The sequence below is a fragment of the Solanum verrucosum genome, unplaced genomic scaffold (genome assembly GCF_900185275.1).
Source record: "Solanum verrucosum unplaced genomic scaffold, falcon-dt-bn FXZP01000278.1, whole genome shotgun sequence".
In the NCBI taxonomy this organism is placed as follows: Eukaryota; Viridiplantae; Streptophyta; class Magnoliopsida; order Solanales; family Solanaceae; genus Solanum; species Solanum verrucosum.
The window spans coordinates 2,592,111-2,605,983 of NW_026020332.1; the positions used below are offsets into that span (position 1 = coordinate 2,592,111).

At 30.4% G+C, this 13,873-nt stretch overlaps 3 protein-coding genes across 3 annotated transcripts in view; 2 read left to right on the forward strand and 1 right to left on the reverse strand.

Moving 5' to 3' along the window:
- Positions 1 to 5,761, reverse strand: part of LOC125836740 (DEAD-box ATP-dependent RNA helicase 16) — a 124,075-nt gene extending 118,314 nt beyond the window's left edge. The window contains exon 1 of the mRNA XM_049515950.1: positions 5,757 to 5,761. The gene's annotated coding sequence lies outside the window, so the exon portion shown is untranslated. The remainder of the gene's footprint in view (positions 1 to 5,756) is intronic.
- Positions 5,085 to 6,777, forward strand: LOC125836747 (berberine bridge enzyme-like 15). The gene has a single exon (XM_049515955.1). It carries the CDS (start codon positions 5,096 to 5,098, stop codon positions 6,698 to 6,700), a length of 1,605 nt encoding a protein of 534 aa, XP_049371912.1. The 5' UTR covers positions 5,085 to 5,095; the 3' UTR covers positions 6,701 to 6,777.
- A 1,798-nt stretch (positions 6,778 to 8,575) lies between these two features.
- Positions 8,576 to 10,131, forward strand: LOC125836324 (berberine bridge enzyme-like 22). The gene has a single exon (XM_049515508.1). The coding sequence runs from the start codon at positions 8,576 to 8,578 to the stop codon at positions 10,070 to 10,072; it is 1,497 nt and encodes a 498-aa protein (XP_049371465.1). The 3' UTR covers positions 10,073 to 10,131.
- Positions 10,132 to 13,873: the final 3,742 nt, after the last annotated feature.

The window sequence follows — 13,873 nt, forward strand, 5'->3', positions numbered from 1 at the left end:
ATCATCCATTAAACTCGACCTAAAATTGTTTATATATGTAGTAATTTCTTCAAAATTTAGCTATATTAAACGTTCAACACCCCATGAACAAATTTCCTGATGAATGTGTTGGTCCCGTGACCAGGTTGAAGGTTTTGTTTTTAGGGAAGTTAAGGGTTCAATTGTGTACCGTTTTTTATTTTCCTTTTTCCTTCTCAATATAAATGATACAAACTCTCACATGTCCTTCTCTTTTCTATTTTCCTCTTTTCCTCCCAATATAAATTATATTAACTCAAATCTTTACTTATTTAGGGTGTGTTTGGTATTAAGGAAAAAATATTTTCCAATTTCCCCATGTTTGGTTGACTTAAATGTTTTGGAAAATGTTTTTCAAATCAACTCATTTTTCTCACATTTAAGGAAAATGACTTCCCTTCAAAAATTAAGGAAAACATTTTCTAAAACTCTACTTTATCCTTCAATATTTTTTTCTTAGCCTATCACATACCCCAAACCCGGCCCTCCTCATCCAAAAAAATAATAAAATTAAAAATTAAATTTTTTCCTAATTTTAAAATTTTCAATTTTTATGTCACCCTTACCCTTTCCCTTACCCAGCCATCCCCATCCCCATCAAAAAAAAATTCTAAAAAAATATTTTTGAAAAATAATCAAAATTTTAAAGTTTCATTTTTTACGCCACGGGTTAGAAATTATTTTTTCTAAAGGGCAGCCAAAAATAAAAGATATTTTCTAAAAAATACTTTTCATTCACCAACTAAACATTAAAAAATATTTCTACTCAACAACTAAACATGAAAAAATAAATTTAAAATCTACTTGTTTTTCAAGAAAACATTTTCTAGAAACATTTTCCTTTCTACCAAACTCACCCTTAGAATATGATCTAGTAAAAAAGACATCTCTTTGGAAAATTTAAAGATGATTGAAGATTATGATTTCAATATTAATTATTGTTCCAGAAAAGATTAAGGACAGTTCATAATAGTAAGTTATTCAATATCTTGAATATATTATTAAAACTTACACTAAAAAAAAGTGTACTCAATATGGACTAATGAGCTTAGCAACATTTAGGATTATAAGGGCAAAAACTTGCTAAAATCATATATTATCCTCTCTATATTTCTTTACAATTTTTGCATAAAGAATATATTTTTAGTCTTTGGGATGCCAAATTTGAAGTGTAATTTTTTGAACTATCAATAATCAATGACGTAGACTTCTAATTAAATAAATTATTAAAAAAAAGAGATAATTTAATAATTTAGAAGTAAATAAGTAAAAAGAGAAATAAACTCACAATCAGTTCCACATAGAAATAAATGAAGAAGATAATTTAGAAGAAAAGTAAATAAGTAATGAATTGATATTTTTGATTAATTTTGTAGAAGTAAAAGTAAAATAAATATATATTTATCTTTTGAGTTTCTGAGAGTGATATTTTTGGGAGAAACAAGAAAAAATCATTCACGAATACTTTTATAAAACATCTTTTAATAGGATTGAAGCAATTTGCTTTCTTGGAGAAATCTAAAATTGATATTTTAACTTATCAAAAGCATTATTAAAAAACTTAAAGCAATTATAGTACATCATGATCGTAAATAAAGTATACAACAAAAAAACCTTTTTATATATGAATTCTTGTTATGGGTTCTAAAGGATCAAGGATGTATATCATATTTCTAGTAAAATTTCGATTGTTGATTTTGTTTCTACATATAATTGGTTGTTTGTTCTTTTCAGAAGAAAAAAAAATTTGATTTTCCTTTTTTTCTCAAGAAAAATGGATAACAAATTATTATAAATTAAGACTCATGCTTTTTCGCTTAGTAATATCGATCCACCTTATAATAAATTAAGAGACCTACTTATTTTTTAAAAGATATTTTTTTATGAAAAATATTTTTTTTCGAATACAGTACCCTATGAAAACTCAATTTGAGTTTACAATGTTGCATGTTGGCTCTATCAGATTAAGCACTTAAAAAGTATTTTATTGCAATGTGTAATTAAGTGCTTTCTTTCACCATTATTGCTTAAGTCACATCATTGTCACTAAATAGCATTACACCAAAGTCATTAGACATTAGTACTTTGTATTAGAACACTAGTCAAACTCGAAAGAAATTTAATACTTGCTATATTTTTTTTTCAAAATATTTATCCTATTAATTTTTTTGTGATTATTTATAATAATTTTTGCGTTATTTTTTTGATAATACAAATTTTATTTCAAAATATTTAAAGCTTTTGAATTCGAATTCACGATTAAAATTTAGAAATTTGAAATACCAAAATTTTATTTATATCACATAAGTTATCTCTCCATACAAATTTATGTTGGAGTGGGCAGGTGTGGGCCAACACAAAATCTAAAGTTCTAAACTGATATACAAACTTTTTGGATTTTTAGATTTAAGTATTGGACTGAATTTTATTTTCAAAATTTGTGAAATTCTTTAGCATTATAAATTTTTAGATATTCAAAAAAATTATGCATTGTATTCAGTCTTACTCATATCCTATTTGTTCAATGCTAATAAATTCATTTCATAAGTTAAATAGATTAATACCCTATTACTTTATGGAGAACTTACATAAATCTACTAGTTTAGGACTAATAACTTAGATATATTTAGTTTGTAATATTACATGCAAATCACTCCATACATACACATGTATCTAGTGTGTTATCTAGTGTGATTTTCATGTACCTGGAATCAGAGGCGGATCTAGGATTTAGAGGTCGTGGGTGCCACATCGCCCAAGTAAGATAAACGGGTCGGTTTCTTTAATTTTGGGTTACAATTCGAATTATTTATCTTTTTCGATTTTTATAAAAAAAATTTGATTAAACGTGCATGTTAGTAATATTTTCGTTTAGTTATTCTGAGATTAAAGATAACTAAACAATTCAACTTTTTTTTGATTTAGTGGCATTCTCTAAAACTTTGAGGAAAAAAAGATTTTCCATATTAAAAATTCAAATTTGTATAAACCATCTAATAATGTTAACTTAATATATTCATATTTCATTGTCTTTATGTGTTGTTGGATATATATAGTAGAGAAAAAATTAAAATTGGTTTCAACCCAATTATCATCTTACTTATCAAGAACATGAAGATCGGTCTAACATAATAATATTCATTATTTTTTAAAACTTATGTTTTTTTTCAAAAACAATTTAAATATATTCGTAGTAATATTTATGTGACTTTCATAATACAATACTCATTAATTAATAAAGAATAAACACATAATATTCATATCAAGAGATTAATATTTAGTGACAGAGAAAATAATAATAAAAAAAACTAATCACAGAAAAAAGGAGTCAATTTGAATTACGTAATAAAGAATAGTAGCAAATAAATAGGAACCAATCGAAAAAAAAAAGACAAGAAAAAATAGGGAAAAAAGAGAAACGAAAAAAGCTTAGAAAGCCTTCTTCCAGTTCATACAAGAATCCAAAATATAATGTTGAGAGTGAGAATTGGACCCGCATTGCGGGTGCGGGGATCTGTGTCTTTTGCCAACGGCACCAATCACCAGTTCGTTCAATGGGTGGCAAATTTTATTTACAACGATTTCTTAAACATATACACACACACATATATATATATACACACACGAAGTTTTAACCAAGATCACTGGGTGCCGTGGCACCCCCACATATACATATAGATCCGCCCCTGCCTGGGATACATACAAATCACGCTCGCCTCCTTTCCCAATCGCGCTAGTCTCTCTCCTATTTTTGTGTATATGGTAGCAAAAATACATGTATCTAAGTGTAAGATACATAGAAAGCTCTTATTTAATGATAGGATACGTAATATTTTGAAAGTATATATAATAATATTATATATGGTAATGAAGTATATCTAATTATGTAGTTTTAAATGTAATGTAGGATAAATAGATATGGATGATAGAATAACCTCAATTCTTGTTAATAATAAAAAGTCACAAGAATCAAACTATTAGGTGAATATTGGAGGAGACAATCAAGGGAAAAATATTCAATTCAGGGTGAAAAAAGAGTAAAATGATGGTTCTTAGTCAAGAAAGCATAAATCATTTTTTCAGTCTAAAAAATTTCCTTCCTTTTTTCTCCTAAAGCTCCAATTACTTTGCCACAAGTCCATGATCAAAGTTCCAAGTGTCTCCACACTTCTTTTGAGGGATCATTCTTTAATTATCTTTTCCTAAATACTACCTCCGTCCACTTTTAATTGTGATGATTTCCTTTTTTATAGTGAAACGATAAATACTTTAACTAACATTTTATGATGTACTTTTTCATCATATTAATATGCAAAAACTTGCAATCTATAATGCTTTTCATATAGTTTTTGAATATCTATTTTTTTTGTTAAAAATGTTGAATTAATGTAATCTGATTTCACTTTGAAAATTAGTCAAATTGACTTTAAAAAAACAAAATATTAATTAAAAGTGGATAGGCGGAGTAGTAATAGTAATTGCACATTCGGACACTAGTCAAATCTATGTTCCTTTTTACTTGTCACAATTTACTTTTTGAAAGTCAAACAATAAGAACTTTGACTAATATTTTAAGATGCATTTTTTATTAAATTGATATGAGAAATGTTGCAATTTTATAGTACTTTTCGTATAATTTTTGAATATCTTTTTTTTTTCTTTACAAAAAATCGAATTAATGTAATCTAATTTAACTTTAAAAGTGAGACATTAATTCTCGAAAAACGCAACATGACAACTAACAAGAAAATGTGGTATAAACTTTATTGCTTGAGAGAAGCGTTTATTGTATTAGTATGTATGTGTATAAATTGTATTTAGACACGAGAGTAAACAACAAATAAGGAAAGAATCAACTAATAAAGTTTTATGATCTTCTCCTAATCACAATAAAAACTAAATTACTAATGAGATATTAAGATATCGAATAAAGATATATTATATCACTAATAAGAGGGAGTAAATGATGATATGTGCAATATGTCATACAGAGTCAGCATCAAATCTTAGCTTTATCAATATATAAACACCATCAACCCCTTACACTTTCATCATCAATCAAAAAAGATTATCAATTATGGCTTCTTCAAACTGTATTATGGTTACATTAATCATAATCTTATTGTGGAGTTCTTCTTCTGTTCTTTCTGATACAATCCCTGAAAAGTTCTACCAATGTATTTGCAAGAATTCTGATTTCTCTGACTCTTTTTCCACAGCTTTCTTTACCCCAAATGATGCTTCTTTTAACACAATTTTGAATTCAACAGCTCAAAATCTCAGGTGTTTGATGTCATCAGTGCCTAAACCTGAGCTGATTTTCACTCCATTGACAGAACCCCATGTGCAAGCATCTGTAATTTGTGCGAAACAACTCAATCTTCAACTCAGAGTTAGGAGTGGAGGTCATGACTATGAGGGGATTTCGTACATTTCTGAAATGGGGTCTCCTTTTGTCATCGTCGATCTCTTGAAGCTTCGAGGGATCGAGGTGAACATAGAGGAGAATTCAGCTTGGGCTCAAGCTGGTGCTACTGTTGGTGAAGTTTATTATAGGATTTCAGAGAAAAGCAAAACTCTTGGATTCCCTGCTGGACTCTGTACTAGTTTGGGAATTGGTGGTCATATTACTGGTGGTGCTTATGGTTCCATGATGAGGAAATTTGGGCTTGGAGTTGACAATGTGATCGATGCTCGTATAGTCAATGCAAATGGAACCATACTCGATAGACAATCGATGGGGGAAGACTTGTTTTGGGCTATTCGCGGAGGTGGAGGAGCTAGTTTTGGGATCATACTTTCTTGGAAAATGAAATTAGTCACTGTTCCATCGACTGTCACTGTTTTCACTGTCCCGAAAAAACTGGAAGACGGAGCAACAAAGATTTTATACAAGTGGCAGCAAGTTGCTGACAAAATCGACGATGGTCTGTTCATGAGAGTAGTCATAAATGTTGTAGATAAAAAAGATGTAAAAGGGGAAAGAACTGTTCAAACAGCTTATAACTCATTGTTTCTTGGAAAAGCTGAAACACTTTTACGAATAATGAATGAGTCTTTCCCTGAATTGGGATTGACACAAAAAGATGTTACAGAAATGAGTTGGATAGAGTCAATTTTATACATTGCAGGGTACGCGAACAACACGCCACCAGAAGTACTCCTCCAGGGGAAATCACTATTCAAGAATTACTTCAAAGCTAAATCAGACTTCATAAAAGAGCCAATACCAGAAACAGGACTCGAAGGCCTATGGAAAAGGCTATTAGAAGAGGACTCACCATTGATGATATGGAATCCATACGGAGGAATGATGGCGAATATATCAGAATCAGACACTCCATTCCCACACAGAAAAGGGGTAATTTTCAAGATTCAGTATTTAACTCTCTGGAATCAACCTGATGAAGAATTAGCCACGAGGCACGTTGATTGGATCAGGAAACTCTATAATTACATGACTTCTTATGCATCTATGTACCCAAGAGAAGCCTATGTGAATTACAGAGATCTTGATTTAGGAATGAACAAGAATGTGAATCGTAATTCGAGCTTTGCACAAGCTAGTGTGTGGGGGAACAAGTATTTCAAGAACAATTTTAACAGGCTGGTGCAAATAAAAACTATAGTGGATCCAGAAAATTTCTTCAAACATGAACAAAGCATCCCAGTAAAGGGATGATGTTCTTCTAAGTTTATATTTGGCTAGTAGTAATAATATCTTTTACTTAAATGCTGTTTAATGTGGTATAATGTATGGTTTAATCATGATCATATAATATAAGTAATTTCACTTGTGTAATATTTGCTTATTAAGACTTCAAAGTAACAATTTTGATATGAATATAGGAACTTCAAGTCATTAGGACAGATTCTGATAGTGTTGTTTGGTACATGATATAAGGTGGGATATTCCAGACTTGATCATGTGATATCTAACTTTATTCCGTCTAACTTGAGATTATTTTATTGCACTAATATAATAAATTAGTCTAAAGATTATAATCCCAAGATAATTTACTCCGTGTATCAAAAGAACGGAAAATTATTCATACAAGTTCTTCTAGATATAGATTATTATACATAAAGTATAGGTTATTAAGTGGTGAATCATAATCACAATTAATGTAAGAGGATTTAGAACAATGGGCCTTGACTAAATAGTAAGTGACAGTTTTTGATTGACTTTTGATGACCAATGTACCTAAAATTCATATTAAGTCAATTAAACATGCACAAATGTCTCTTGTACAAAGAATTTTGTAATTGACTTGCAAATTCTTATCCCATGTGCCTAAGAGCCAATATCTACCTAACTTTGTGCAGAACCTGTCGACGCAAATTGGTGTACGTGTCAAAAGTTATATATTGTTGGTGCTTAGTAACGGATGCAGCACCTCCAAGTATTTTCAACGCACAACATATAGTTAGAATTTCAATAAATAATATATATGAACTTATAATTTTAAAGTAAATTTGATATTAAGAACTTTAGCTTAAAGTCGAAGTGTTCGAGTTTAAATTCTAGATATGCCTTTGCCAATATTATTCAAGTTATTTAACAAGTGAATTGCATATTCCCATTCCAAGATAGAAATCAATAGCTATGGGGCAAGGTGGAAGTTGTATACAACTAAAATTATCCACTTTCAAGATAGAAATCAATAGCTAGGGGGCAAGGTGGAAGATGGAAGATGTATACAACTAAAATATCCACTCAATATATATAGATTTCAATAGCTAGTGGCAAGGTGAAAGTTGTATACAACTAAAATATTCACTTTCAAGATATAGGTTTCACCGGCATGGAGCAAGAATGGAAGATGTATTTGCGTATGTATTGGTTTCATAAGCAAAAATGAACTTTACGATGAAACAAATATAAGTTGAGGTCAAGTTGAAGGACACATTTATATATTATGATAATAGATCCTATGTGTAATCTAGAAAATAGATTCATAAAGATAATGACTTGTAAATGATTACACATTAAACTATATACTGACAGTGTGAGCAATTTTTTATGTTGTTAATATATATTCTAAAAAAATTTCAACTACAAGCTAAGTGACAATCAGCATTCGGCAAAGTGATATTTTTTTTAAAAGTATTGTAGCACATTCCCAATGTTGCATTCTCCACCTAGAAATTTCCAAATCAGTTGAAGTTCATAAAAAATTAAAATTAAAACCGATTGAATTACAAGAAGACAAACTACAAGTCCTCAACTACTTCTAGATAACTTCTCATTGTTCTTAACGTTGTGTCCTGCATTGAAAATTAACTGAGTATTGTTAAATGATTTAACTTGTACTATACACTTAAAACGTAAAGAAATTCAAAACTATAAGCATTAGCGTACACTCTACCCTCCTCCTCAGACCAGACTGTAGGGGACTAAACTAGGTATGTTATTGTAGCCCTCAAAATATTACTCTCTTCCAACAAAATTGCTTGTTCATATATGTTAGATGTTTGAATTATTCCAATTTAGAGTACCAAAAAAAGTTCATTATATACCTAAATTGCTCTTTCAATTCTTTGATGATATCAAAACATGGTTTATTCTATAGTACTACTAGTTTTCTTTCTTCTTACAATTACACCAATTAGCTATGAAAATCTTCAAGATTTTGCTACATGCATGTCTTTTCACACTACTTCAATCTCTTCAAGTGTTGTTCATTCCCAACAATCATCTTCATATACATATCTTCTACAAGAATCTCAACAAAATCCAAGATGGTTAAATTCAACATCACTACTTAAGCCATCATTCATAGTGACACCAAAGACACAAAAAGAGATCCAAGGGGTAATTCTTTGTGCCAAGAAACATGGTTTACAAGTTAGAGTGATGAGTGGAGGTCATGATTATGAAGGACTATCTTTTCTTTGCAAAAACCCTTTCATAATCCTTGATTTAGTCGATTATCGATCGATTAACATTGACATAGAAAATGAAACTGCTTGGATTCAAAGTGGTGCAACTATTGGTGAAGTTTACTATAACATAGCCAAGAAAAGTAACATTCTTGGATTTCCAGCTGGCTTATGTCCAAGTGTTGGTGTTGGTGGACACTTTAGTGGAGGTGGCATTGGCACCATGATGAGAAAATATGGCCTGGCTGCTGATAATATCATTGATGCTAGTTTTGTTGATGCAAATGGTAGAATTCTAAACAGAAAAACAATGGGAGAAGATGTATTTTGGGCAATTAGAGGAGGTGGAGGATCTAGTTTTGGAGTAATATCAGCCTGGAATAATTGGCAATACATAGCTAGTAAACTACCCGAGGGTCTCTTCATTCGAGTACTCATTCAACAAATCGATGGAGTTGATAGCCAGGGGAATGTGAAGCAAGCTGAAGTCTTGTTCAATTCACTCTTCTTAGGACTTAAAACTGACCTGATTTCTGTTATGAACACGAATTTCCCTGAATTAGCCTTGAAGATGGAAGATTGCACGGAGATGAGCTGGATTAAATCCGTCCTCTACTTAACCGGTTACCAAAAAGGCGAACCACTAGAAGTCCTGTTGGATAGAAAAACACAATATAAAAGCAACTTCAAGGCAAAATCAGATTTCGTCGTTGAGCCAATGCCTGAAAGTGTTTTCCAGGGGATTTCAGAGAGGTTTTTGCACCAAAAACTAGTTTTCATGATAATGGATCCATTAGGAGGTAAAATGGATGAAATTGACGAATATGAAATACCGTTTCCTCATAGAAAAGGGAACATTTACAACATACAATACATAGTGAAATGGGATTCAAATGAGGGATCTAAAGAACATTTGTATTGGATCCAAAATCTTTACAAGTACATGGAGGCATATGTGTCGAATTCACCAAGAGCGGCTTATATCAGCTATAGAGATCTTGATTTGGGAATCAATCAACAAGGTAATTACTCAAGTTATCGACAAGCTATCATGACTTGGGGTAGCAAGTATTTTAAAGGTAACTTTCAAAGATTGGCAAAAGCAAAACATCAAATTGATCCAAACAACTTTTTCACAAATGAACAAAGTATTCCTCCTCTTTGTTGTTAGTAACAAAATATATGACTTCACAACTTTCATTATAATAGTTGGCATCTTATTGTTGTTGATCAGACAAAATAAATCATAAATGTCATTGCAAAAACTACTTTAATTTCAGTTCAACCAGTCATAAATGCAAGTTTATGCAAAAGTAGAAGGTTAGTGAATTTAACACAAATTCATCATACAAGTGAGGGTGCACGTGCTCATTAACTTTGAAAAAAAATTATGTATATATGTGTATATATAGTTTGAGATCTAAGATATATTTCATTAGACATTATAAAAACACTAAAACTAATTTGGTGCGCTAATTTAAACCCTGTGCCCCCTCCTCAGTTTGAGATGATAATTTTTTTTGGTTTTTGTGGATTTGGTAGTTTCGATCTTGTGACCTCATGGTGCAAAGTGAAGTTCAAAACCAGCACTTGACAAAGTAAACTTTATGTACTAAAGTCATTTAATTCAAAATTATACGTTATTACATTAGTTTTCTATTTCTATGTTTTATAAAAATATTACATGAATCAATATGGAATGACATGCTTTAACTAACGTGCATAAACCGTTGGTGATGCACTCATCGTCTTCAAATCCTAGATTCACCTTTGTCCCGTCAACAAGAATGCGGGAACTCGTCCAATTCATGCAAAAAAAATATAAGAAAAATAAATATTAGTATAAGGATGCTTACATTTAGGAACGAAAACAAAAAAATATCCAGAATGAAGGAGTTAAAACACATGAATAAGCAACGAGTTACAAATTATTGGTATTTCCCATATGTTTTCAATTTTTTCTTTTTTCATATTCATATTAGTTGTGTTCACTGTTGAAGGAAATAATACTTTATCCAAGATAATAATATATGCACAAGCGAAAGACCCAATAAAGAATGGTTATATAGAAGAAACTTATTAATGAGTAGCCAGTGAAGAATTCATTTCTGAAGATGAAGCTTTTACACAATAGTTTAACCATGAAAACATAAGGTACAGCATCAAGCATTTGTGCCTGGATCACTGATTCACTCACACCCAGGAAACCATCCTTTATCGTACCAATACAGAAAATTTCTGTGGCATCAAAACGTGTTCCAATAATCTTCAACCTAACTTCACTTTCCTTGTCAGCTTCCAAAATTTCACCTATCGAAATACAACACATTGATACTTCACTGGGAAAAACATGTAAAATATACAGTATGTAATAAGACAGCCCTATTTATAATACTAATTAACAACCAAAAGTAAATTGGGACTAGAACTAACAAATGGGTGGACGTTGACATGACCGATCATCACCGTAGCTTCATAGTTGTGGATGTGGCGGCTGTTGCCAGAGACACCGATCATGTCAAGCCAATTTTTTCAGCAGCTTGTAATGAAAAATGATCGATGAGGATATTATTAAAATTTAAGAGAGAAGATTTAATTTATGCTTCAGCTAAAAAGAGAATACTCATTAATGGCTGGGCTTTGGTCCTTTTTCTTCTTTTATTTTTTTTTAATTAATTAATTGTGAATATTATCATTGAACAAACAAATACACGTAAATTAGCTAGAGAAACAGACCCTCTCCCAATCCAAATTAGAAATAACTTATTACAACTTTCTATTGCCAGTAATCATATTTCCTTAATTATAAAATTGTTAAATCAAATAAAAATATTTATTACTTTCGTCGTTCCCATCTTACTAAAATATTATTACATATTATTTGATCACTTACTAAATTAGGATAAAATTAATTAATGTTTTCCCATTTTACCCCTATAATTAATATGACCTTTGGATGTTTAAACAAATTTTGAAAATCCAATTATTTTTTTTCAAAGGCTAATCAATAAGAACAAGGGACAAAATAGTAAAATTAATTAATCTATTAATGATTTCTTAATTATCGTGTAAAAAAATATTCATCTAATATGAGACAGAGTGAGTACGCTTTTTTTAAGTCTTCATATGTTCAATCCTTTCTTAGTCTCTCTTAGTAATTGGGCCGACTCATCAGACTTTTACTGAAAAAAATGACAATATTTACAATTTACTGGGACAAAAAAGAAGAAAAAAAGACCAAAGCCATACATTAATAACAATCTTGACCTTTCTCTCTTTTTAGACCAATAAATTGAATTTTCTTTCTCTTAAGTTTTAAAGAAACTTCGTTATTTTTATTATAACCTAGAAATTTTGACTTATTATAAAACCCTTTTTCACTTCACTTCGACATGGCTTGCCCAATTGAACATAGAGAAGGTTGGTTGTCTTACATACACACTGGTGGAATTTCATTTTATTCTGCAATGTCATATGCAATTATCATCACACCACTGTCACCTGCATTGGTTGATGGTAGAGTTGTGGGGGATGTAGCCAGTGGTGTTGCGACAGTTGTAGATGGCGTCGATCATGTTGAAGTGAAGTAAAATGAAAAAGAATTTTATGATACTCAAATAAAAACATTAGGGTTTTTGAGTTCTTCATATGTTCAATCCTTTCTTTAATCTCCTTTTGTATATGTATACTTGCATCTTTCTTGTCTACATTTTTCGCTTGAAATTATTTTCAGTAGTTTGCTCTATGTGTGTATATATCATGGTACTCCAAATAGCAATTGTAAATTCTTTCTTTACATGCTTCAAGTGCCTTTCATTGAAAACGACGGAACCCCTCGTCGTTTTCATTACAACCTGAAAATTTTTAGTATCATAAAATCTATTTTTTAAACTCTTACTTCGACATGATTGATGCCTTCAGCAATCGTCACCGTACCACTGGCTACAATCTCCGTAGCTCCATAGTAGTGGAGGTTGTAGTCGGTAGTGTGGCGACCGCTGCTAAAGACATCAGCCATATCGAATTGAAGTCAATTTTTTTACGATAAGCCAAAATTTCCAGGTTGTAATGAAAAATGACGAGGATATTGTTAAAATTTAAAAGAGATAATTCAATTTATTGGGCTAAAAAGAGAATAGTCAAAATTGTCATTAATGTGTGGCCTTTGGTCCTTTTTCTTCTTTTATTTTTTTAATTAATTGTGAATATTATCATTGAACAAACAAATACACGCACATTAGAGAAATAAATCGCCATCCAAAAAGAGAGCCCAATCCAAAAGGCCTCCAAAATAGAAATAACTTTTTACAGTTTTCTATTGCCAGTAATCCTATTTAATTATAAAATTGTTGAATCAAATAAAGATATTTATTACTCCCTCTGTTCCATATTAGATGGACATCTTACTAAAATTATTTTTGTCATATTACTTGATCACTTATTAAATTAGGCTAAAAATTAATTAATATTTTTTTCGTTTTACCCCTACAATTAATATGACCTTTGGATGTTTAAACAAATTTTGAAGATCCAAAATTTCTTTTTTTCAAAGGCCAATTAATATGATCAAGAGACAAAATAGTAAAATTATTCAATCTATTAATGATTTCTTAATCACTATGTATAAAAAAAAATGTTCATCTAATATGAAACGGAGGAAATAACATTTTTGGCTTAAATTCGTTTTTAATTGTTTGCTCTCTATTAGGTACTTCAAATAGCAACTTCAAACTCTCTTTACTGGGAAAAAAAGAAGAAAAAATACCAAAGTCATACATTAATAACAATTTTGACCATTCTCCCATTTTAGACCTATTATAAATTGAATTTTCTCTTTTTAAGTTTTAATGAAACCTCGTTATTTTCATGAAGATTAGTCGATCTTCGTTGGATAACTAGAGTTTTGAAATAAAAATCAGTGAGGGTTTCTTTAAAACATAAGAGAGAAGATTTAATTTATACGATTTAAAAG